Source organism: Sorex araneus, chromosome 2, assembly GCF_027595985.1.
Source record: "Sorex araneus isolate mSorAra2 chromosome 2, mSorAra2.pri, whole genome shotgun sequence".
Taxonomy (NCBI): Eukaryota; Metazoa; Chordata; class Mammalia; order Eulipotyphla; family Soricidae; genus Sorex; species Sorex araneus.
The window spans coordinates 123906108-123931147 of record NC_073303.1 but is presented as its reverse complement, the minus strand read 5'-3'; the positions used below and the strand labels follow the sequence as shown (position 1 = coordinate 123931147).

Sequence of the window (25040 nt, the reverse complement as noted above, 5' to 3'; positions counted from 1 at the left end):
AGGGGAAAGATCCCAAATATATGTTATCAATATTTAATTTAAAAGAAAGTTGAGTTTTAAAGTATTTAAATATATAAACACTCTAATTCTCTTTCCTATGGACTGTGAGTACTCTCTAAGAAATTGGCCTTTGAGAGTGCTAACACAGAATGCTGTCCTCAATTTGGCATGCCTCAGCTCGCATCCTCCGCTCTCTTCGCTCTACACGCTGACAGTCCTGGGCAGGTCAAGCAGCAGGGCTTCACCAGAACCCAACCATTACAGCTCACCGTCAGACTCCAGCCAACAAAACTAGATCAACGTACGTCATGGTTTGGGATGGCCAGTTAGTTTACTGCCCACTCTGAGGACTCAGAAATCACTTTCTGGGATAGAGTTTTCCAGTGATGCTGTCTCTCCGACACAGCTCAAGTGGTAGACCACCATGTGCATAGCTAGAGGCAGTACCCTAGCTGGATTCCCAAAGAGGACAGCATGTGTTTCCAACACCTTCGACTCCCTAATATGACAACAAGTGTATTTTTAAGTTACAGGATTGAAGAAGAAAGGGGCAGCCAGAGGATACAAGCAGGGAACATCCACAATCTTGGAAGCTGGAAAGCAGACTGCAAAATGGCCAATGACTAATAGACCAGAGAAGACAGAAACTTAAAGTCCAAAAGGGCAAAGGCCGAGTGTGGGGGGTTGGGCCAGCTTGCCAGCTGCTCCCGACTGGCGGGTCCTGGGGGGGGGGGGGGGGCGGGCTCTGACCCGAAATACCTACAAAATACCTAGGCAGGCCAATCCAGGCGACAAACCCACGGCTGCTCCTCCAGCAAAGCTCACTTACAGGGTGGGGCCTACAGGGACAGCAGCACACAGTGACCTTGGGGATGCCTGATGCCTGGACAGGGGTCCTGGCTGCCACTTCTGACTGCAAAGAAAGGAGGTGCTAAAGGGGGGGGACGTGGCCAGTGCCAAAGAGGAAATTCCCAATGCCTACCACGTACACCCCATTAAAATGCGAACACTGAAAGACGTTGAAATAGACCTCAAAACTCACACTGAACTTGAGCTGGTCCAAGGAGTTCCTGGCACCAGAGACTCCCTCGTTCATGCAAGGGATGGATCTACAAGGAAACTCCAGGGCACCAACTCGAGTCCTGGTTACAACTTCTCCAACCTATATTCCCACCCACATTCCCTCTCAAATAACAATCTAGGGACATAAAAGAATTTTCTGTGTCAACCACGAGACTCTTCCACTGGGCTTTTTAACATTTCCACCGGGCAAAGATTCCCAATACAATTGTCTTGGCTTTTTCTTTAATTGGTTTGGTTTTGTTTGGGGGCCATGCCAGCAGTGCTTAGGCTTACTCCCTAATTCTGTGCTCAAGAATCACTCCTGTGGTGCTGGGAATCAAACCTGGACAGGTTTATGCACGGTAAGCACCCTACATGCTGTACTATCTTCTCCACCCTGTCTTGGAATTAAAAAAAAAAAATCTGTGTACAACCCAGTCTAATATTTTTAGCCCTTGCTTTTTATCTTGGCTTCCAGAAAATCCAGAAAGTATGTCTACTTAAACTGGAACTTCCCTAGTACCTCCCAAAAGGTCTATCTACCCTTCATTGTTTTAAGCACGCCACCCAGGTAGCCCATAGAAAAGGTCTACAGCCACATCCTCCTTATGACAGTAAGGCCACTTGGTAGCAGACAAAACAAGAGAGATACTGTATGTCCAAAATACAGGGTCTGGGGCTGGAGCGATAGCACAGAGGGTAGGGAGTCTACCTTGCAAGCAGCTGACCCGGGTTCGATTCCCATCATTCCATATGGTCCCTTGAGCACCGCCAGGGTAACTCCTGACTGCAGAGCCAGGAGTGACCCCTGTGCATCACTGGGTGTGACCCAAAAGCAAAAAATAAAATAAAAAATTTTTAAAAATACAGGGTATTTCATGTTCTCATTCAAGCAAAAGGCTGCAATTCACCACACATCCCACTTAATATGAAAATTCAAAACAACCCAAGAAAAGATATCAGATAAACAACCCCTTAAAGTATTATCAAAATACCTCCTAAGACAAGGCTATCAAATAACATGCCTGTTTCTAGCCCATTTGCCTGCAAGTAAATGTCATCTTTGGAATAATCATGCTGGTAGGTTCACCTTTCAACTATGACACTGCCGAAAAGGCCCTGGACTAACCTGGCAGGCTTCTTCTGAACATCACTACATATCCAGGAACCAGTATAATGCCTGGCACATAGAAGGCAGACAAATGATCATTTATTCTAAAATGGGCTCAGAGCAAAACCTAATGATTTCAGGGCAAATGTCTGGAACAGAAAACATTCAATCCTAAACTGACCAGCCAAACAGACCCCAAAGGCCTGCAGTCCTAGTCCAAAGGAAAGATGGGAAGCCATCCCGAGGAAGGGCATGCGCACTGGAAAGTCTCACTGGCTCACATTTCCATCTCACTCCATCCAAGTCTTGTGTTTTCGAAACAACACATCCAGTCAGCCACCACATGACTATGTGAGACCAGGGTCAGGGACGTTCAACCAACACTCCCCCCATTGTCTGGGACCTGGACTGCTTTGGGAGGTCTCTAGAAAGTCTAAGCTGTCCACCTGTCCAGTTCAATTCCCCTGTCTGGAAATGGGTTTCTTTAGTTACTATTTCTGGGAAATTCATTAGAATGGTGGCTATACGTGCAAAGTTTTCATTTTTTATCTTTTCAGATGCAAGGTATCTATTCGTTCTTGACTTTCCTGGCAATCAGGGTGCTTTCCCAACAGAGCTGGAATCCCCTGACACTCCGCCCAAGGGCAGTGGTGCCTGTCACCCTCTCCTGGACAGGGGCCTTCTACCGGCTCCTGGAGAACAGGTGGTAGCTGGGTCTGCCTGGCTTCTAAGGCAGTCACTGAAGGCATGAAGCCTTCCTCCTGCAGACAGGGGTGTTGGGGGCAACTCAACCCCTTGGATATCCCTGACTGCCCCTGGACCAACCAAAGAAGGAACCCCACAAAAACTGTGTGTTGAGGAATTTTTCTGGAGTGCTCGTTGTGGTGCTTCTTGGGGGACCAGGGTGATATTTCAGCCATGTTCGCCGAGGCACTCACTTCCTAACCATGGTGTTGTGCTCACTGGGGTAACCCTTTTGAGGTGTTCACAGAGATCTGGCAGTGGTGCAGGGGACCCCATACAAAATTGCTAAGTTCACACAAAGCGCTTGGGGGATACTGGGAATTCTAACTCATGACTAAACACTTCTGAGGGTACACTCCACACCCCAACAGTGCTCCTCTCCTCAGGCCTGAAAGACTGTTTACCCCATTAAGCTTAGAATGGCTTATTGCATAGCAATAAAGAACAAAACAAGGATAATACAGCAGGTAGGGCACTTGTCTTGTACCCGGGTTCAATCCCTGGCACTATATATGGTCCCCTGAGCCCTGACTGAAGTGATCCCTGATTGCAGAGCCAGGAGTAAGCCCCGGACACCTCCAGGAGTGGCCCAAAACCAAAGGAAAAGAAAAGGGGGGGGGGGGCTGGAGCGATAGCACAGCGGGTAGGGCGTTTGCCTTGCACGCGGCCGACCCGGGTTCGAATCCCAGCATCCCATATGGTCCCCTGAGCACCGCCAGGGGTGATTCCTGAGTGCATGAGCCAGGAGTGACCCCTGTGCATCGCCGGGTGTGACCCAAAAAAGAAAAAAAAAAAAGAAAAGGGGGGAGGCAGGGAGTCAGAAGAATATTCATAAGACTCAATGTTTCATGGTCCACATTCCATTGGCATAATTTTTAAAAAGAGCCTCACTGAGGCTTCAGACTTATTATCTTTCTTTTACTGTGCCAAGTCCTTGTTATCCCTTGAATAGTATCTCACTTGCTTGTCTCTATGTATCTTTGCTTTTTCCACTCCAGAGAAGCTTGTGTTCCATCTTGAACATACAATTAGCTTCCTCTCCCCTTACATCTTTCTAGCTCACTCTCTCTGCACTCTCTCTCCCCAACTTTTTTTTTTGGAGGGGGGTGAAGGGAGCATAATCAAAGGGCTGGTTTGTATGTAGGAGTCACAGGATTTGATCCCACATCATACTGTCTCCCCGGCACCTCACAGGGGAGTAACCCCAGAATAAAACAAAACTTTCTACCACCTAGCCTGTCAGCTTTACTTAGCTCTAGTACCTTGTTTACAAACCCATTTAACTTTAGACACATTTGCAAGAACTCTCTGGCTTAAATTAAAAGACAAACTTTTACATAATGCCAACAAAACCCTTCACTTGTAAATACCTGAGGAACTAAGGCAATTCTTTGGTCAACCAGACCAGGCAAGACAGAAACCCAGGTTGCTGCATCCTGGTCCACACAGTCAAAAGTGTGGACAAAGGAAACAAAAGCAGACCTCCACAGCCACCCGTGTATCACCAAGAAGGTCTCCAACCAACCCTGTGGTCTCACAACCCAGATTTCCAGAACCTCACCTATCACTTCCACATCCTCTGAATCAGGTGCGGCTGACCAGACAGCTTGAATGACAGCACCATGCAATGCCAAGGGTAAGCACCGCACAGGGCAACACACACACAGAAAAAATTACCCGGTCACCCAGCTTAGTACTCAAGGGTCACCCTCAGCGGTGACATGCAGTAGCTGGGAAGGCCACGCAGAACATGCACTGCAGCCCCTGGGGCCATCTTCCCAGCCCACAGTTATCTTTTATGTACTATATTCGCCGAGGGATTATTCCTGGCTTTGTACTCAGGGATCACTTGTGGACAAATTGGGAGGACCACATGGGGTATAGGGGATCAACCTCAGGTCAGGCCCAGGCAAACAACCTACTCCTTGAACTATCTCTCCAGCCCCCAAAATAATAAATGTCTGTTTAAAATTGAGGCGTCATTTCTTAAGCACTATTCCTTTGGAGGCTGGAGACAGCTCCAGTGAGGCTGTGTACCAATCCTCACTAAGCAGCCAGAGTTCAGGAATGAGGGCGCCAGCCCCAGTACACACCCCAGAGCACAGGGCTGGAGGAGCACTGCATCCTCAGCCCCCACTCTCCCCCCACACACACTGCACTGATGCCTTCAGAGATCATCTGAAGGGGGTTGGGCAATGCACAGGAGAAGCCCCTCTTATTCCCCGTCCCCCCCAAATACACACAAGTTAGAAATTGTGTCCACGTATTTGATCCTAATGGACCAATATCACTCAAAGTAACAAATAATACAATCTACAGAATCATCCCTAATCATCTTACACAAAATATACTTCCTGTGAACCATTTATGAAAAAAATTCAGTGCTTTTCATGTTGTTTCATATGAACAGCTAACAAAAATATTTCCTAAGGATTCATTCTTTTTCTATTATTAAAATACACACTCCCATACTGAAGTATCCTGAGATATCAAAAGCCACCAGTCAGGCCAGAGCAATAATACAGTGGATAGGGCACCTGCCTGGCAAGAGCTGATCAGGATATGATCCCTACCACAGCACTGGATCCCCCCCAGTCCCTTCAGGAGTGACCCCTGAGCACTGAGTAAAGGGTAAGCACTGAGCACCACTGAATATGGTCCTAAAACTAGCAACAACAAAATGACTAAAGCCATCACCCATCCCAGAGACAGGAACACTGTCATTTTCCTCCAGCGCCCTCAGGACACTTGGTCTTGAACACATTAAGACAGTTACACTCTTCCACCTCTCAGGTGGAAAATGCACCATCTTTTCTGCATGTCAGCGACGCGGCTGGCCCATTTGCAGTGCCTGGCCCAAAGCCAAGTCCTCCAGGCTTGTTTGTCTTCACAAGAAGCACTCACCTCTGGACAGCTGCAGGCGCAGGGGGACAAGAGCCACCAGCAAAGGGTGGACTCCATCCATCACTGAGTCTCCCCCACTATAGGAACTGACCAGAGCCACCCCCCACACACACAGCCACAGCGCTGCGTGCAAAGTCTTACTCCCAGGCTCATCACTGAAGACACTCAAGGTCTCTTCAAGGGAAGGACTCTCCACGCTTTACTTGCAGCCTACAGAATACCAGGTGCATCCAAGGCCCTGCGACTTGCAGCTCTGCCCCTCCCTGCCCTGACCCTTCATCCCTGCAGCTCTGTCCTTTTCAGCCCTTGCCTCTCACCCCTGCCACCCACAAGGTCTGCACACAAGCTGTATCTCCTATACCGGAGAAGGCTGCTCAGGGCTTCCCTCTGCAGCCCTGAGCCTACCACCATCTCCCATAGGAATCCTCACCTTTTTCCGGGCACTAGCCCGCACTCCCTCTGTGTCATCAGTGAAGGTCTGTCTCCTCCAATCCGAGCTTCCTGCACCATAGAACTGGCACAGGGCAGAAACCCTCCAGCTAGAAAAAACTCACTGTGAAATACAATCCAACAGGAGAGACAAACACACCAACACAGACTGTCAGCATGGATATTGCGCGTGTGTCTACATGAACACTGAACTGCACGGATATGCAGGTCTGCATCTGAAAACCAAGTAACTTCCCCATGTCCCTTCCAGAAAGAAGGGACAGCTGGACAGTCTTTGCCAGTTCACAAAGATTGCTACTCTAGCCCTCAAATTCCTCAGCTATGAAAAAGGAAATCCTCTTTGAAGTAAAATTTTTAGCATCTCAAAAAAAATTACCTTCTGAATGTTTCCAAACTACATGAATATGTGAGACTTTATGCAGACAGACTGGGTAGTCTGGGTAAAGAGTGGGGGGAGGGGGTTGTCCATCAGCCCCTGTGAAGGCAACAGCACTCACTTCCCTCCCATACCTCCCCCTCCCCCCATGATATGGGCACACTGCCAGGGGCTCCTGCTTTATCACTCAGGATTTAGAAAGGTTCCACTCAGAACCTTTTATGACCAATTAAAGTTCAAGGAAAAAAAAAACAAACATTACTTAAAGGGAAAGCCAGACATGTGCTTTGACCATCTCCCTGGCCTCTAGCTTACATTTAAGAACAAAACAGTCAACTGGTAGGGTACAGTGGATAGGGCACTTGTCATGCAGAAGTTGATGAGGTTTGATACCAGCACCTCATATGGTGTTCTGAGCCCCGCCAGGAATGACCCTAAGCACCCTATGACCCTAAGCACCCTATGACCCTAAGCCCCGCCAGGAATGACCCTAAGCAGGTATGGCATGAAAAAACAAAGAGAACAAAGCAGTCAGGTGGGCAGGTTTTTAAGCACCCACCTCCCACCCCAGCTCTGGTCAAGCCAGCAGAATGGTGAAATTTAAGTTCACAATGTCCACTGCATCAAGATGGCCATTAGAAGAGGTTGGAGGCAGAATTAAAACCCAGGCCCGGAAACAGCAAAGCTGGCCAACACATCCTCCATAGCTCAGCAACAGGCATCGGGGGGCACACACAAGCTGATTCCAAATGGCAATAAAGGAGCATTCAGACCTCCCATAATCACCTTCACCTTGGAAATGGGGGAGCTAGAATCACCGCAGGGAAAGGATTTGATAAGAGGTGTGAAGGCTCTGGATGTCAATCCCGCATTTCTGTCCAGAATCTCAGACCCACAGAACTCCCCTCTCCAACTCAGAGAACCAATGACTCACTGCACTAGTTCCACTGGCAGCATCACAACCGAACCTGAAGAAAGAATGTGCTGCACACTTAAATGAATTAAGCAGCTACAACTTCTAAATTCGAGACTTTGGGGATCTCAACAAACACAGTCGAATAACTGCTATATCCATTTTTTTAGCCACTGTGTCACATGGATACCTACAACCATAAGGAATCTTCAAATTTACTGGCAGCGCACTTGGTGAAATCAGGGGCTTTAAAGAGTCCCAAAGGAGAGAAGTCCAGGGAAGGCACTGGGCCCACATCCAGGTGTCCCTGACCCCAGCCTGTGTACAATAAAATGCAAGCAGCAAATTCCCCCATGTAAGCGCAACACCACCCCACCCTACTCTCTTTCTGCACACGTCAGGGCCCGGGGTGAAGCAGCCTGCTTCACAACCCCGAGCCCCTGGGTAGGGGCACTCTGAGAACAGGAATCAGGGTTCTGATCCTGAGGTTACACACTGGCACCGAGGAGGAATCCAGCAGGAGAAGCCCATGGCAGAGCAGTCATTCAATCTATGAGCCAGTCAGCGGCCACGTCTTTGCGATGTTTACTACGCATCAGCCTGACCCCATTAGCCTGGAGCTTCAGGAAGAAAGGACAGAGGCCCTAAGTGCTGGGTCCCTATATTTATCAATTTAGCTGGGGAAACACATTGAATTTTCAGTTCCCCTCCCACACATACACACACTCATCTCCAATATTTCAGTAAAAAAAAAACCACGGGCATCCTCAGGCTGCTAAGTTCTTTCACCTTGTAAGCCATTCTACCAGACACACACTCATTTCCCACCATAATCCAGAATCTGAGAAGAGGAGAAAATGGAATGATCCAGCCTGACTCATCTCACAGGCAGGCAAGTGGCCTGGGGGTCGCCCCCAGGATGCCTATTTGCTTAGAGAATATAAACTTTAAGGGAACTTTCAGGCAAGTTACTAGGTAATTTTTATTCTGAAAAGGGGGAGAAGGAAGGAAGTCAAGTATGTTTGGGAACCCTCTGAGTTAAGACTCAGTATAAAAAAAAAAAACTCACTGAAAAGGGAGAGAAGGAGGTAAGTAGAGTAAGTTTGGGAACCTCTGAGTTAGACTTGGTATATTTAAAAAAAATTAAAAAAAACTCAAGCCGGAGTAATAGTACAGCGGGGAGGGCTTTAGCCTTGCACGGGGGCATCCCATATGGTCCCCCAAGCACAGCCAGTAGTAATTCCTGAGTGCAGAGCCAGAAGTAACCCTTGAGTATTGCTGGCTGAGACCCATAAAGAAAAAAAAATCTCCAGCCACCATCTACCCTAACTCGTCAATACATCAATATAAACCCCACTCACCATCATACATCATATCAAACATAAGCAAACACCCCCATGCACTATCAACCAAAACCCACCTAAAAATGCTGATCTTTCTTAAATTCTGTCTTCTCATCTAAGTGACCTGCAGAACTTTGAAATCTGTGCAGAAGGAAAAAGATTCCTCCACTCCTGAGTTCATTGCTACTATGGGGGCAGCTGGGCAGGGGAGACTGGGGAATCTTCTCATTGGAATCACTATTTTTCTCCCTTTTTTTTTCCTTCAATTTTTTATTTTGGGGGGGTGGGGAGGCAGTGGCAGGGGTGAGTGGATGGTGTTCCGGAGACATTCCCAGCTGTGCTCCCCCTGTTCAACTAGCTCTCAGGCCCCCCCTCTCTGATTCATGTTAGAAAATGACACGGCACCCACTGATGCCACTGCTCCAACGCCCTCTGGTCCACTGCCCCTTGCTTTTCACACTTCCCTGACAAACTACAGAAGCGTCCGGCTACTTCCCAGTGAACAGTTCGAGCCCGGGCCAGTGTGTGGCTCTCGAAAAGTGAGCCACCCACCAACTCTTACAGGACAAAGACCACTGCAACCCCACTGATAATGCCCAGCAAGGATCTCCACAGGCCCCAGGCAGCACTCCTCAGGTACCCAGCTCTCCCATCAGCTTCACCCCATGAGACCACTGTACAAGCCCTCAGAGAGCCCCCCATTCTGGGGAGGAACTCATCTTTAATCCAAACAGAAAATGCTTCCTTTGAAAAACAGTAAACCAAATACCAACACATCACTGTAGGGCAGGAGAAAACAGAGGCCGGAGAGACTGCAGGGCAGTTTGCTTCTGGAAGAACTGGCCTGAGGGTACACAGCACGTAAGGAGAAAGAAACGCAACCAAGTGTCTGGAACAGGCTTCAAGCTTAGTGCTACTGCTGGTGGGGTCCACTCAGAGGCCATCTCTGAGAAGCACCACTTGAAATCTAAGGTCCTCTTAATAAAGAAAAACTACGGCCATGCTGTTCCTACTGGCATTTGGTTACAATATAGAAAACATAACCTCGACAAAAAGAACCTTATTATTATTTTTGTAAACGAGGAGGACCAGGCCCCAGACTAAATAAATGGCGTATCACCCTGCATATAAGTTTCCACTGTCCTAAGGGCTGAATCTCCAGGTCACCAGTACAAGCTCTGTTGAGACAAGAAACCCTGGAGAAGTTTCCTTCTTACAAGAGCCGTGGAGTGCCCTGAACCACTTGAGAGCAGTCTGGGCGCCAGTGGCAGCTCCTACTTCTGGGTGCAGGCAGAGGAGCAACCAGCCCCCTTCACCGGCAGGGCCGGAGCCAAGCAGGGAGCAGCCATCTGTATTCCTCCCCAGTAGCTCCGGCACTTCCCCAAAAGCTCAAGACAGAAACAAAAGGTCACAGGGCACAGAGCCAGGAAGTATACTCCCTCCAGCTTCTATAATTCCCCACCTCCAATTGCAGTCACAATGCCTGCTACTGAGCACTGAAGGAAAACATCAAGGGATCTCTGGATGAAGACTGAAGTTTAAATCCATTAGAAATAGAAGAATATCAAGAGAATGAATGTTTAAGCTAGATTTGTGTGCAATTTCAGAAAAATCCCAGTCACTTGATTGTTGATTCCTTTAAAGATAATGCAGTTTTCATATGCAGATGAGAATACCCTGAAGTAATGGCACCAGTGGCACTGGGGACTTCAGGACAGGAAACCAGCCATGCCTCCTTAGAGCAAAGAAAACTCAGGCCACTCCTCCCCAGACTATATTTGCATGATGAAGACTTTAAAACAGACCTACCTGATGGGGATTCGGTTTGGGAGCCACATCTAGAGGTACTGGGGAATCGAACACCACCTGGGGCTCCTGTGTTCAAAGTATGTGCTCTGGCCAGTAAGCTCACTCGCTCTTTACTCCCTTGACATTTTTCATCAAATTACCTTCCTAACCTCAAATTTGGCATTCCCCAAAATTTATGAACATCACCACCCCCAGTCCCATTGGCCCTTCCCCTCCATTTTACATCCTAGACAGAAGCTGTAACTGGCAAACAGTTCAATCTCTGCAGAGCTGTTTGTGGTGGTGTTTGTGGTAGCATTTCGGTCTGTGAGCAGACCAGATGGGGACAGGCATTCCCAGACAGACCTGGACCATCCTGCCACAGCAATTCTCAAACAGCACAATTAGGCCAGAATGGAGCAATCGCCTGAAAACAGTAGGTCCTAAATGCTTTATCTTCTCAGTCACATAAATGGGGCCTGAGCAGATGAAAAGGAAATAAAAATCTACTGATTCTTTCATGTTACAGTTATAAAGGCTTTCCGCAACTTCAACGTTTTCTCCCCTGGCCCCACAGCCCACAAAAAAGCTGGGTTAGAAGCAGCAGTAACAGAAGTCCCTAGGGTTATAGCTGGGCGGGTGTGGCCCTCTCGTGGGAGAGACTGCCCCATGCATTCTCTTAGCTTGGAGTGTAGGACACTTGTGCCTTATGGGACCCCAGCGAACAGCACAGGCCAGTGGAAACTGCTAAGTAGAGCCCTTCATCTTCATCACCAGCCTAAAAGAACAAACAGCCCCCACCAACATTTTAGGGACATGTGACAGAGGCTCATTGTATGTTTTCCAATCACACATGCTCACCATTTTCATTGAATATGCATGAGTTTCCTGAAAAATTACTAGAATATGTATAAGCTATAAAATCACTTTCTCCGCTAGGTGTGAAACCGGACCAACTCCCTCTCTTGGAAGCACTTCTCCAGCCCATGCTAGAGGACATCCTTCCCAACTTCAGTTATTTCCCACTGCCAAGAAAGCCCCTCTTTTTTCCTCAGTTGTTCCTGTGCTGTTCAGAGTAGACCCTGCCATAATAACTACAACCATTACTAAAAGAACCCTAAAATATAATCCATATGCGAATGTATTAGTTACCATGAAATTGCACTGTCACTGTCATCCTGTTGCTCATCAATTTGCTCGAGCGGGCATCAGTAACGTCTCTCATTGAGATACTTATTGTTACTGTTTTTGGCATATCCAATACACACGGGCAGCCTGCCAGGCTCTGCCGCGCGGGCTTGATGCTCTCATAGCTTGCCGGGCTCTCCGAGAGGGGCGGAGGAATCGAACTTGGGTCGGCCGCGTGAAAGGCGAACGCCCAACCGCTGTGCTATCGCTCCAGTATATATTAGCTTTGCCTGTAAAAACTATTGGAATATTAAAGTCAAAAATAATTTCTGGGTATAAAATGATACCCAGACGGATTACAATTATGCAAAAATAAATACATCTCATGTGTAGGGGGGGAAGGAGTACAAATCATCAAAATGGTAACAGTGATAGAACCATTGCTAGACTTTTTTGGGAGGAAGGACCACACCCAATGGTGCTCAGGGGTGAGTGCTCCTGGTGGTGTTAAGGCAACCGTACGCAGTGCCAGGGAGGGCTTCAAACCTGGGTCAGACTTAACCTCTTGTACCACCTCTCCGGTCTCTAGACTTTTTTTAGACTTTTTTCATTGACTTTCCAGATCTCAAAGTTAAGAATGCTTTTAATAACAAAGAATTTCAGAGAGAAATACCAAAGAAAGGTAAAAACCAGGGCTGTAGAGATATTTCAAAATGCGAGAGCACATGCTCTGCGCGCTCCCCACGCCACCAGGGAGCAGTCCCTGGTCCTCCCACCAGTCAGATATGGCCCCAAAAATCAAAAACAAAAAGTACGCCAGATTTACATATGCTCATATCTAGATTAAAATTGAGTGGTATCCAAATCATGAGCTACACAAGAATAACTGTGTGAAGCAAAAAGATACGAGGCATACAACTGCATTTTTGTGCAAGTCTGAAACAGACAAAATTACAGTGAGGGGTAAAAGAACAAAAGCAGGACAAAGGCTTCCAGGAGCAGAGAGGCATGGGGGAGGCATTGAGGATGAAAGAGGGCACCAGGGAATTTGGGGAGTAAGAAGAACGTTCTGTATAATGTTCTGTGGGGATTATACAATTGCACACACTTGTCAAAACTGTATACTCAAATTAAGGAAATGCTGGGCAGAAGAGGCAGTCTTGGGCCCTCCATGTGGTTCCCTGAGCCCCACCAGGAGTGATCCCTGAGCACAGAACCAGGAGTAAGCTATTGGCACTGCCGGGAGGGGCCTCAAAACAAGGGGCCGGGGGAAGTGGAGGGGTGAATATTACTGATTATAAATTACACTCCAATAAAGCTGACTTACAAAATAAATTGAGTAGAGAGAGTTGAAATACTTCATTAAAGTGAATGATACCATTGAAACAGCATACTGTTTGCTCTGCAGTAAAACAAACTGCATCTTTACACCTGAAAAGGTATGAACTTTTAACATCCTGACAAATAAAAAGCAAAAAGCAATTATTTAGGAACCGACCAAATTTCTCATTTTTGAAGGATTTCTTATGAATAGACTACCAGGAAACAATTATATTGGTGAACAGTTTCTTTCTTTCTCATAGCACGTTTAACTGCCTTACCTCTATTTATTAAGTTTGAGGGATATTGCAAAATCTTCATATGTTAATCTTATTTCTTAAATGTTTCATTAAAAAAAAATACCTTCTATCAGGCCAGGAGATGACTTTGGGCTGGAGCACATGCTGAGTGAGGGCTACCCTGGGCTACCCTGCCCCCAGCAGTCCCAGAGCAATGCACCAATCCCAGAAAGGAAATCTCTGTATTTCAAGAATTCCCATCTTACCAACAAGTGGGTGGGGCCAGAGCAACATTACAGTGGGTAGGGTGTTTTTTGATTTGTATGTGGCCAACCTAGGTTCAATCCCCGGATTCCAATGTGGTCCCCTGAACCTACCAGGAGCGATCCCTAAGCAGAGCCAGGAATAAGTCCTGAGCACCACTGGGTATAGCCCCAAAACAACAGCAAAGAAAAAAAAACAACAAATTTTTTAAAAAGTGATTGTGTACAATCCCCTTTTAAAAAGTGACAGGATGCATCTGTAAGGAGACCTGCCATCCCAGCAGGCTGCTGCCCCACCAAAGTTTTTCTTTTACTTAAGATGGCAAATTTTCTAACAAGTTCAATCAGTAGTTGCTTAAATGGGAGCCTTCCCCAGAAGAGACACTCAGTCTACACCCAACAGTGAGGAGGGCAATGCAGGACTCAAACTCATGGCCTCAGGTGTGAAAGGCATGCACTCCAAGCCATCCGAGCTACTTCCCCCACCTCAAACCAAATTCATTGTGTCATGTAATACTAGCAAACATAAGCACTCAGGTGACACTTGGAATATGACATAAACACATACCTGGACCAGCATTCCCACCCTGGGAGTGTCCTGCATCTCCTGGACTCTGGCTCTCCCTCCCTGTTTTCCTAAATAAAACCTAAGAAATAAATAAGCAAAACCCTTAAAAGTCTTCATCTTTGAACCAAAGACATAAGCTGAATCACAGCTGAAATCAGACTGCCCAGGTGTTCCAATGCCAGAGGACAAGGCGACAACTGCTGCTCTCACTCCACATTAAAAGTTTGAAATTTGAAATTGCCTGCAGTAAAATCCCTAAATTTGTAGAGAGAAATTTGTAGATGAATTATAAAAATATCCAGGAAACAAGGCTGTTTGCATATTCAGGACGCCAAGGTGTCAAAAATGACAAACAGACTCCAGTGGTTTATTCTCAGAATTCAAACAGGACAAAGATTACAGAAAGCTGCCTGCCATCCACCCTCTAAGGCCAACTGAGTGCCGAAGTTCTCCAGGACTTCAGCTCTCCTTCAGAGATCACATCTGACCTGATGTCACCGTTGAGGGAACAACCTGACCTTTAGGTCCACACCTACAGCATCACTGGATGGACTCCGGGTTCAGTCATTTCCTTCCTTCCCACATGTCTTGCACTCCTAAACCTACGAGTTCTTCTGATTTTAGTGAACACCTGAGTTTAATGAACAGAAATGGGCCTAGCCTTGGCAGCTGTGACTGAATATTTTGTTTGACTCTTTCATCATCTTTTACTTTCCATAAACAACGTGGGTCATTCTAGGTAAGCTGGTGGGTACAGTCCAGCCTGACTGTTTCCTGCTCACCACGAGTAAGCCAGAGGCAGCAAGCCTCCTAACGATGCATTCCCCATGCCCCACCCTGCCCCTACTGATGGCACGTCAGGCAATCTTGGATTGACACAACTGCTCGTCCCTCAACCTTTGTTCAGTTCCAGGTGATCCCTGGCTGCATCTTTTCTGGCTCTTGATGGCAGGGACAGGATATGCCCTGAGGCTTTATTATCCAACAATTCCAAATAACAAAAAGGAGAAAGCCCACCTGATTCATTGCTCACCCAAACTTTATGGAAGTCCAGGTGACACTGTCCAGGAGGGTGGCCGTGTGCTGTCTGACTACAAAGCACCTGAAATGTAGCTAATACCACTCATGTCTGATCTCGATGGGCTCAGTCTCCGCATGGCTCTGGCTAGGATCAATGCTGGGAACCAGTCCTGGCCCAATGCTCCAGCTGTGGCATCCACACTGCTGTAGGCGCCAGAGAGAGCACAGGGGCTAAGAGTGAAGGCGCGTACCTCACACACAGACAATCCAGTTTAATGCCAGGCACTGCATATGGTCCCCCGTACAGTACCATCAAAAAGGAGTAAGTGCTGAGCTTAGGTGTAAGAACCCATTTTTTTGGAGGGGGGGGGGTGCTCAAGGGTTATTCCTGTCTCTGTACTCAAGAATCACTCCTGGTGGGTTCGGGGGACCATATGGGGTGCTGGGGATTGAACCCGGTAAGTAAAGAAGAAAGCAAGCACTCTATCTGCTGTATTTTCACTCCGGCCCCAAAGTGACTTTTCTTTACGCTGCCTGAAGAGTCAGGGTAAAGCTCAAAAGTATGAAGCCTGGAGGGCCCAGGTTCCGGCCCTGGCACCATCCCTTGGGCTCCATCCCTTGGGCACCACCACCCCATGCACCACCAGTGGGACTCAAAAATCAAACACAAAAAAGGCCTCCAATCACTGCCACACACCCACCGTCCCCCAGGGACACCCACTCAGATGAGTACCGCCGACTGCAGACTGGGAGTCTGAACTGGCCATTCAATATTAAGGCTATTATTCCAGGGCAATTTCTTTGAGTTTCTGCTTTCCCTTTGTACTGTTTCTTTAGTTCCTTTTATGGAGGTAACACTGGTTTATATCACTGCAGAAGTGCCCGCTGCTCTACATGGAAACCAGACAACACATCAGAGCAGAATGAAGCAAGCACCTCCTTAGTCTTTGCCACCGCACCCACATTTGAACACTTCCACTCCTACTACCCTGCCAGCACAGCAACTGAAATGGATTTGGGGGAGAGAGGGGAAAGGAGTAGGGTTCTACGGGATTCAATGACTCACCACAATTCAGGAATTCCACAGGTCAAACTATTTTACCCCACACCTCACAGCACCCACCAGGAATATGCCAGAGAGGAAAACCTTTCTAAAGCAATCTCAACCCAAATTGTTTAAGATTGTGCAATACATTTCCGGTGCCAAAAAGCAAAGCTCCCAGGAAAATTCCACACTCATGCACAGGAGAACAGGCTTGCAAGGACGCCAGCCTGCATCCTGAGAAGGAATTCTGAACATCCTCCCCAACCTGCAGCTTACAGGACCTCTCCCAACACAGCAGGATTAAGAGGGTCCTAGTAGATAGCCTAGACCACAGACATGGCCCAAGAGCACCCTGAGGGTGGGGGGAGGGTGAAAGAGAAATCAAAACCATGAGGAAGCAGTGGGAAGACTGGCAAGGGCCTAGAAAAGCAGAAAGATCCCAGACTGCACATCAGGGGAAAAGCACCCTGGATGTAAGGGAAGAGGCCCACAGCCCCACCAACAGTGCTCTGAAAGCTCTCGCTGAGCCCCTGGACAGACTCCAGACACCCCTGTGTTTGTTTTGTTCCACTCCAACACCTTGGTGCTCAGGACTTCCCGCCTGCCTGGAGTCCAAGCCAGCAGGCACTTAAGGAACCTCTCCCCCTCAACCTCAACAAGCAGATTCATGTTCAGGGTGTCCTTTGGCAATTTCTCCAAGACAGTGCTTTAAGCAGGAACAGAACATTAACTCCAGAAATTCACTAGGAAGAAAATCAAAAGGCCACAAAGTGCTGTGCACTGGTAGGTTTCAATTCAATGATGATTTGCAGAGGGACAGTCCTGAGCATGAGAGAACTCATAATCAATCACCGGAAGCCACAAGCAGCATCCAAGACGCTCTGATTTCATTTCATCTCCCAACCCACACACTTTAAAAAAAAAAATTTTTTTTTGTTTGGCTTTTTGGACACACTCAACTATGCTCAGAGATTATTCCCGAGCTCTGCACTCAGAGCTCACTCCCAAGTGGGGCTGAGAGTCTACATGGGATGTTAAGGATAGAGCCCAGGACAAGTTACCGGCTGTACTCTCCCTCTGGCCTCTGATTTCATCCCTTTTGTCCTAAATGCCCATCTCTAGTCATCAACTCCATGCAGCAGTTGGTCTCCAATGGCCAATAATTAGATATTTAACCTAATATACAAATAAAGATGTTTAACCGATCAAAGACTTGTACAGAATGAGCTAAATGTAAAAACACAGATAAAACCGATCAGCTACAACTATTTGAAACAGTCCATTTTAGATGCTTGAGACATCACACTTTTCCGATGAAAAAATAATTGACTTCTAACAGAATGCTATTTAAAGAAAGCTCATTTTGGAAAGAAAATATTGATATTTTAAGGCTCAAAGTTTTCTTTAACAAGCTTTTCCCGTTGCTTTTCCTTGAGTGGGCTTGCCGCACACAGCCTGGCCAGAGCAACTCTGTGCAATCCTGCACACATAACCTGAGTCCCATCAGGACTGATCCCAGAGCACAGAGCCAGGAGTAAGCCCTGAGCAGCACCCGTGTGGTAGGGAAAAAACAGTCTTTTTAAGTCTACCTATATATCTTTTTTTTTTTTTATCCCAAATAGAAATTATTTCATTTGTGATTCCCAAATTTGTCATGTAAAAATTATGCAGAAGTACTCTCTGGTATCCCCAAAATCTGCTACACCTCAGTAAAGCTTTTTTCCTACATATGTACTGGGTTGCTTCTGCAAATCAGTTAAGAGGTTCCCGAAAACCCGTCTCTGAGAAAGTTTTCACATGCAACACAGCAATAGGTTGCCTCTAATAACACATGCCTTATTGTGTAACTAGGTATGAAAGAGTATGTGTGCTCTCTATCTCTCTCTTTGATTTTTGGGCCACACCCAGCTTACTCCTGACTCTGCACTTAAGAATCACTCCTTGGGGTGCTGGGAGACCATACATGATACTACAAAGAGAAGGGGTTTCACTCACATGCTCTAAACTCTGCATCTATCTCTCTGGCCCCACTGCAGAGGATTTTTTTTTTGTAGGAGACCCACAAACAGCAGTCACGGGCCAATTACTTTCAAACTTAGGGCACATGACAATCTCAACTGCTCCCTCCAAAGATCTTAACAGACATTTTTACTGGTACTAGTTGTGACGGTTCCTATCATTTCCCGATGGCACTCTTCTGGTTTACAAATATCTGCCACTGTAATGCACACAGTTTACATCACTAACCTCAATCCACTAGTCTATACTGCATAAAATGAACACTTACTATGCTCTAAGTTCTAGTTCTGTACAGTTACACTGCAGGATTCAAAACCAGAGCCGACCAACTGTTTACAAGCAGAATGTTCAAGATAAGCTACTTGTGAATTTCTCAGGCCAGCAGAAGCAAAAAGAATGCTCAGAGCTGCCCATCTCAACTGCAAAGTGGGTTCTTTTTGGCAAGCAAAGTGAGTCGGGAATATAAAGTGGGGGCCGAATACAGGAAACAAGCCGGCTTCTTCCTACCCTGGTGCTATTTTCTCAGCTACAAGTCACGCTAGCTAGCACCGGGACCAGGGACTGGCTTCTCTAAATGACAGCAGCTCTCTAGCGTTGGCTGTAAAACTGGCCCCGGAAATCTTCTGAGGCTAGTCCTTAAAAAAAAAAAAAAAAAGAAACTCTAAGGAAATGAAAAACCCAAGCATCGCAGAAAACGTTGACATTAACAACTTAAAAAAAGAGAAAAAAAATTTTAAAAAAAGGGATTTCAATATTCAAAGGGGCTACGTGCTAACTCTAAAGGGTTAATTTTTTCATAAAGTATTCCAAAAGTTTCACAAACATGTGAAATACAATATGGCCACGGCCAAGATTAGACAAATCCGAACTCGGTGCCAGGCGCAGAGCCACCCGCTCTGCGGATGGAAAAGCTTGGCGGCCCCACCTGAGGCGGCGGCGGCGTTGGCGGCGTTGGCGGCGGCGGTTGGATCCCCGGGCCGAGGCCAACGCCGTCCTCCCTCTGGGGCGCGCCGGACTCAAAGGGCGGCCGGCGCCCGGTCACTCGGCGAAACATCACATGCGACTTCAGTCTCAACTCCGAGAGAAACCTGGCACCCGGTGGCGCTTGGGGACCCTGGCAAACCCTAGACCCGGATTCCCGGCGCGGCGGTCACGGAGGCCGTCGGCCAACGCCGGGGAACTTTTTTCTGCTCCGGCTCGGGGCCGGGGAAGCAACTCTCTATCCTCAACCGGCAGGGATCGGTTGGAGGGCGGCGGGAGGGATCCAAAGCCAAAAATTAAAAAAAAAAAAAAAAATCAGCCGTCTTATGAAAGGAAACTCACCCACCCCCCAAAAATCATGATTCCTCCTCTGCCCAGCGCAAACGCCGTCCCCGAAATTACAGCGCGTTACGAAAAGCGTTGCCAACTGCAAACGGTAAGTTTCTCCTTTGACTCTACGCACGGGTTTTCAGCTGTCAAATTACAACTCGGGAAAACACCATCATGAGATTTTTTTTAAAAAAAAAAAAGGGAAACAAAAAATACAAAAAACAAACAAACAACAACAAAAAGCTCCCAGCACTAGGGGCCGGGAGCCGAGGCTTTGCCAGCACGTTTCGGGAAGCGAGCAAAGGGAATCCAATCCCACTTCCCCACCCCCCTCCCCGCCCCAATTCGTCCCCTCCCGGGGCAGGCAGCACCGCCTCGACGGAGGCTCCAATTTAATAATAATAACAATAATAATCATGGCGCTTCTTTCCTCCCCCTCCGCGATCTGCCGGGAATCCGCTTCCTCCCTGCCCCCCGCCCGCCCCCGCGGGAACGCCGGGCCCCCGCATCGTCCCGGCCACCCAGCCGGACCCGGCTCCCGGGGCCCACTCGGGCGCCGCCTGGCCGGGCCCCGCGCCCCGCGCCCCTCGCCCGCCGCCTCTTCCCTCTCTTTTTTTTTTTTTTTTACCTTCGCCCTCCCCCATCCGCATTGTCTGTCTCAATTCAACTTTGACTAATATGGATTCCTCGGGCCTGGGCCGGGGCAGTTCATTACAACCGCGTCTCGGTCGGTGTCGTGTGCTAGCTTCCCCAGCGCACACGCGCGCGCGCACACGCGCACCTCGGGGGGCCCCATCGCGGCCGGCTGCCACCGCCCCCCCACCCCAGCCAACCCCCGCCAGATCTTCGCCGAGTTCAACGGAGCTCGAGGAGGGAGGGGGGGAGGTGGTGGCACGCCAGAAGATGCAGAGCACTGCCCCGTCTACACCGCGGGCCCCGTCTACACCGCGGGCCCCGAGATCCAGAAGTTTGGCCCAGAAGGGGCCCTGCCGGGGCGGCCAGGGACCCTCCCCACGCGCGCGCGCGCGCGCTCGCACACACACACACACACACACACTCACTCACTCACACTCACGCGCGCGCGCGCACACAACACCCGCAGCAGCCGGGCGGCGGGCGCGTAAACAGCGGCGCCCGCCCGGCGCGGCCCCGTGGGGGAGGGGAGGCGGGAGGCGCCCCTCCCCCTCCCCGCCGCCGCCGCCCGCCCCGGCCCCATTACCTGTCATTGAGCTGGTCCTCGGTGCCCGGCAGCGGGTGAACCACGAAATGGATGGACGTCATGGTGCTTCCTCGTCGTCGCCGTCCCCAGGACGGCCCCCGCCCGCGCTCGCCCGCCCCGCCGGCGCCCCCTTCCCCTCAGCGAAGCCCACAGCGGTGGTGGTGGCGGCCGCCGCCGCCGCCGCCGCCTCCCCGTCCCCAAATGGAGGGAAGCGCGAGGCGCAGGGCCCGCCGCCCGCTCCCCGGCCGGGCAGGGCTCGGCGGCGGCCCGGCGGGGCGGGCGGGAGGGCGGATCAACAACGCCGCCCGCTCCGCCGGCGACAGCGCGCACGAGTAGGAGGCCGGCGGCCGGGAGCCGGGGCGCGCCGCCGGCAGCGACCAGCCGGGAGCCGGGGCGGGCGGGGGGGAGCGAGGCGACGGGCGGGCGGCCGAGCCGAGACGGTGTGGCCCGGGCGGCGGACGGGGTCCGGACTAGGGGAGGCGGGGACGGAGCCGAGCCCGCACCGCGCGTCACTGGCGACGAGCCGCCGCCGCCGCCGCCAGCACCGCCGCCGCCATCTTCACTTCTGCCCCAGTTTCTCCGTCTCGCAGGCTCCGCTCCCGAGCGGCGGGGGAGGGGCGAACGGGAGGAGGGCGGAGACCGGCGGGCGGGGGCTCGGCGGCCGGGGGGCGGGACTCCGGGAAACGGGCGGTAAGGCCCTTTCGATTGGGCGGCTCAACGTCGGCGGGCCACGACGCTGTAAGGCGCGCGCCCATTGGTTCGTTCTGCCCCCGAGCCCTGCCCCCCCCGGGGGGGCGGGCCCTGCCGGAGTGAGTGTTCCGGAGAGCACGTGTTAGGAGCGGCGCAGGCGGAGGGTCGAGCCCGGCGGGGCGGGCGGGGAATCCGGGAGGGCGGCTCGCCGTGTGTCCCCCAGGGGAAGTGAGCGAGCCAGAGGGGCTCCTGCCTGCTCGCTCTGATTTCCCCCGGGGCCGCTCGGATTGTTTTTGCGGATCCTCCGGAGCTTTCTTTTCTTTCTTTTTTTTTTCCGGTTATTTCTCGACCTTGATCCGCAGTTGCTTTTAAAGTGGAAGTGTGAAATCTGCTGAAGGGGCACGGCTTTCGCCGGAGAAGTGAGGGCGTTATGTAAGGACTCCTCCAGAAGGTCCAATGGTAAGCTCGCAGGCTGACTTTGCTGCAGCAACAACTTTCATCACCACAACCTCCCCCATTTCCCTGACAACACACCATCACAGACGCTCACAAAGACGGATCGTGGAAATTTCCATTAATTTCCTGATTTAGACGATTCTCCCACACAGACACACACTACTTTTAAATGAGAGACGATCCATCTGTTGTACGAAAGTGCTCCCTCTAAGGTCGTCGGACTCACAGCGGCGAATTCTTGAAGGGATCCGGGTTTTTTTTCAGCGGGGGCGGGAATAGGGGGGGAGGCGTCCATTCACAGCTTGCTTTCCAAGGCCCTTCAAAACGTCAAGTACCTCTTTGAAGGCAGTCTGGATTTTTGTGCAGTCTGGATTCTCTCTGAATCAGGGAGTCCAATGAAAGGTTCTTAATGTTCACTATCACCTTTATTCTATAATGCATTTTATGTACACAATTAATGCACACAATTAATGCCTGAAGAAGTTGTGCTGAGGGACCCAAATCCGTAGAACAGCAAATAGGTTTCTTGCCTTACATGCAGCCAACCGAGGGTTCAATATCCAGGTACCACCAGGAGTGCACAGCCAGGAATAATCTTTGAACACCACCAGGTGTGGCATTAAAATTTTTTGAAATGATCTGCTGAAAAATATGTTAAAATTTACTTTAAAATCTGGGTAGAGAAGGTAGAGCTAGTAACAGATAATGGGAAAAACTCAAGAAAGTCATCAGCTCCAAAATTGGCCCCCGTTAGTTTTCACTAAAAAGTTTTTTCAAGGCCACTATTAGAAGAAATCCTTGGGTACTGTGGGGAAGGAGAGTAGACTATTGGACACTGCTGATTTTAGACTCCTGGATTTTTGTCCTTTTTCCACTACTTAACTGTGTGTCCTGGGCTACATTATTTAACCTGTTCTAGCATCTTTTCCTCTCCTTTGAAAAATATTAGATTTCAAAGATTAGATTGCAGAGTTGCATGAGGCCTATATAAGAATACATGTCAAGGGGCTGGAGTGATAGCACAGCGGGTAGGGCGTTTGCCTTGCACGCGGCGGACCCGGGTTCGAGTCCCAGCATCCCATATGGTCTCCTGAGCTCAGCCAGGGGTAATTCCTGAGTGCAGAGCCAGGAGTGACCCCTGTGCATCGCCGGGTGTGACCCAAAAGCAAAAAAAAAAAAAAAATACATGTCAAACACTGAATCAGTTCATAACCAAGTTTATAACTCAGTAAGTTCTATAGTGCTCCCTATGTGCCACTTTCTACACAGACCTTTAACACTGCAATCATACTAGAAAATTACGCCATGGAATAGCTGAGGACGTGAGGCTGAAACACAGCAGATGCTGAATCTGAGATTTGAACCAAGGGCATCTAGCTGGGATTCCTTTGCTCCTTCTACCATAGCTCGGCTGTCATCTAGTTAATAATTTAAAAGGGACAGGCTATTCAAAGCCAGTAGGAAAAAAATGTGAAGTGAGAGATTCAGTGAGTGCTCAATGGAAGGTCAAAGAGGAAATGAGTCTAGCCAAGACAATTAAGAAAAGTCACTCGGGCTGAGCTTTCAGAAATGTTCTGGTCAATCCGAGTATCAACCTTAAACCTAGTCACTTTAGACTCATCCTGGAACAAACTCTATACCATGCCCATATTTCGCTTCAATTCTTAATGTACACACTCCCAGGTGTCCAGAATAGAAAGAGTCTCTCCTGATGAAGACATGAAATTTGCTTATAAATGGATAGACATGGAGAGTGTCATGCTAAGTGAAATGAGTCAGAAAGAGAAGGACAAACATAGAAGGACTGCACTCATTTGTGGAGTACAGAATAACATCACATGAGGCTGACACCCAAAGACAGTAGATACAAGGGCCAGGAGGATTGCCCCATAGCTGGAAGCCTGCTTCATGAGCAGAGGGGAGAAGGCAGATGGAATAGAGAAGGGATCACTAAGAAAATGATGGCTGGAGGAACCAGTTGGGATAGGAGATCCATGCCAAAAGTAGATAATAGAACAAACATGATAACCTCTCGGTGTCTGTGTTGCAAGCCATAATGCCCAAAAGTAGAGGGAGAGTATGGGGAATATTGTCTGCCATGGAGGCAGGGGGAGGGTGGGAAAGGGGGGTATACCCGGGATATCAGTGGTGGGGAATGTGCACTGGTGGAGGGATGGGTGTTTGATCATTGTGAGAATGCAACCCAAACATGAAGGCTTGTAACTATCTCACAGTGATTCAATAAATTTTAAAAAATAAATATAAAAAAGAAAGAAACAGTCTCTCCTGGTTGGCAGCTGACGTCCTGACTCCAGGTTGCCCACACACTGCCCCTTGCTCTTTGCCTGCCGTCTATCTTGAACATCACAACTTTTTTGTTAGATAGGAAGGTTAGGGCGCCTTTTCCTTTCCTAGGGCCTTAACTCTTTCATGGGTCACTCTTGGAACAGGGAGAAGCAGAAAGGAAGGCATGGAATTGTGCGATCCCATAGGACAAGGAGTGGGGAGATAGGAATAGAGACAGGAAATGCCAACAAAGACAAGCCCATCAGAAAGTAATGAAAGCATAGACAGGGAGGCAGGGCGGTTCTTTCCTAGCCGTTTGGGTTATTTCTCCCATTGAAAACAAGTACAAAAGTGAGACAAGATACTACTTTACAGCACCTTCAAGGTATAAGAGAGCAAAATAATGATGAGTTACACCAAACCACCATCCAACGGTTGAGCAATAATCCAAGAAAGTGAGTCCTACATTTTTACCCACTTTCCTCAGGGATGAAGGCCTGTTCTGGAAAGACAGAATCAAGAGGCCTATTCTAGTAACCACTTGAAGCAGGAACCAGTTGAGGTCCAAGAGTGAAATGGGGGGTGCTAATGAACCCCTCTGGTATGTCGGTCCTGGAAGAAGCACACTCCTAAAACAAGTCATGAATTTGGTCTCCCCCAAACAGACCTGGGGGAGATGTGTCTATAAATAGAGTTGACTTCTAAACAACAGGGATTTGGACAACGTGGCTTGTTTTATAAACAGTCAATAATTGACAAGTACTGTCCAGCCCTGTAAATGTGTC

At 48.9% G+C, this 25040-nt stretch overlaps 1 protein-coding gene across 1 annotated transcript in view; it reads right to left on the bottom strand.

Annotated features, from left to right (window-relative positions):
• UBR5 (ubiquitin protein ligase E3 component n-recognin 5) overlaps positions 1-21399 on the bottom strand; it is a 120509-nt gene extending 99110 nt beyond the window's left edge. Inside the window, exon 1 of the mRNA XM_055129363.1 lies at positions 20824-21399. Coding sequence (XP_054985338.1) covers positions 20824-20885 — 62 coding nt within the window. The 5' untranslated portion in view covers positions 20886-21399. The remainder of the gene's footprint in view (positions 1-20823) is intronic.
• Between the last annotated feature and the right edge of the window lie 3641 nt (positions 21400-25040).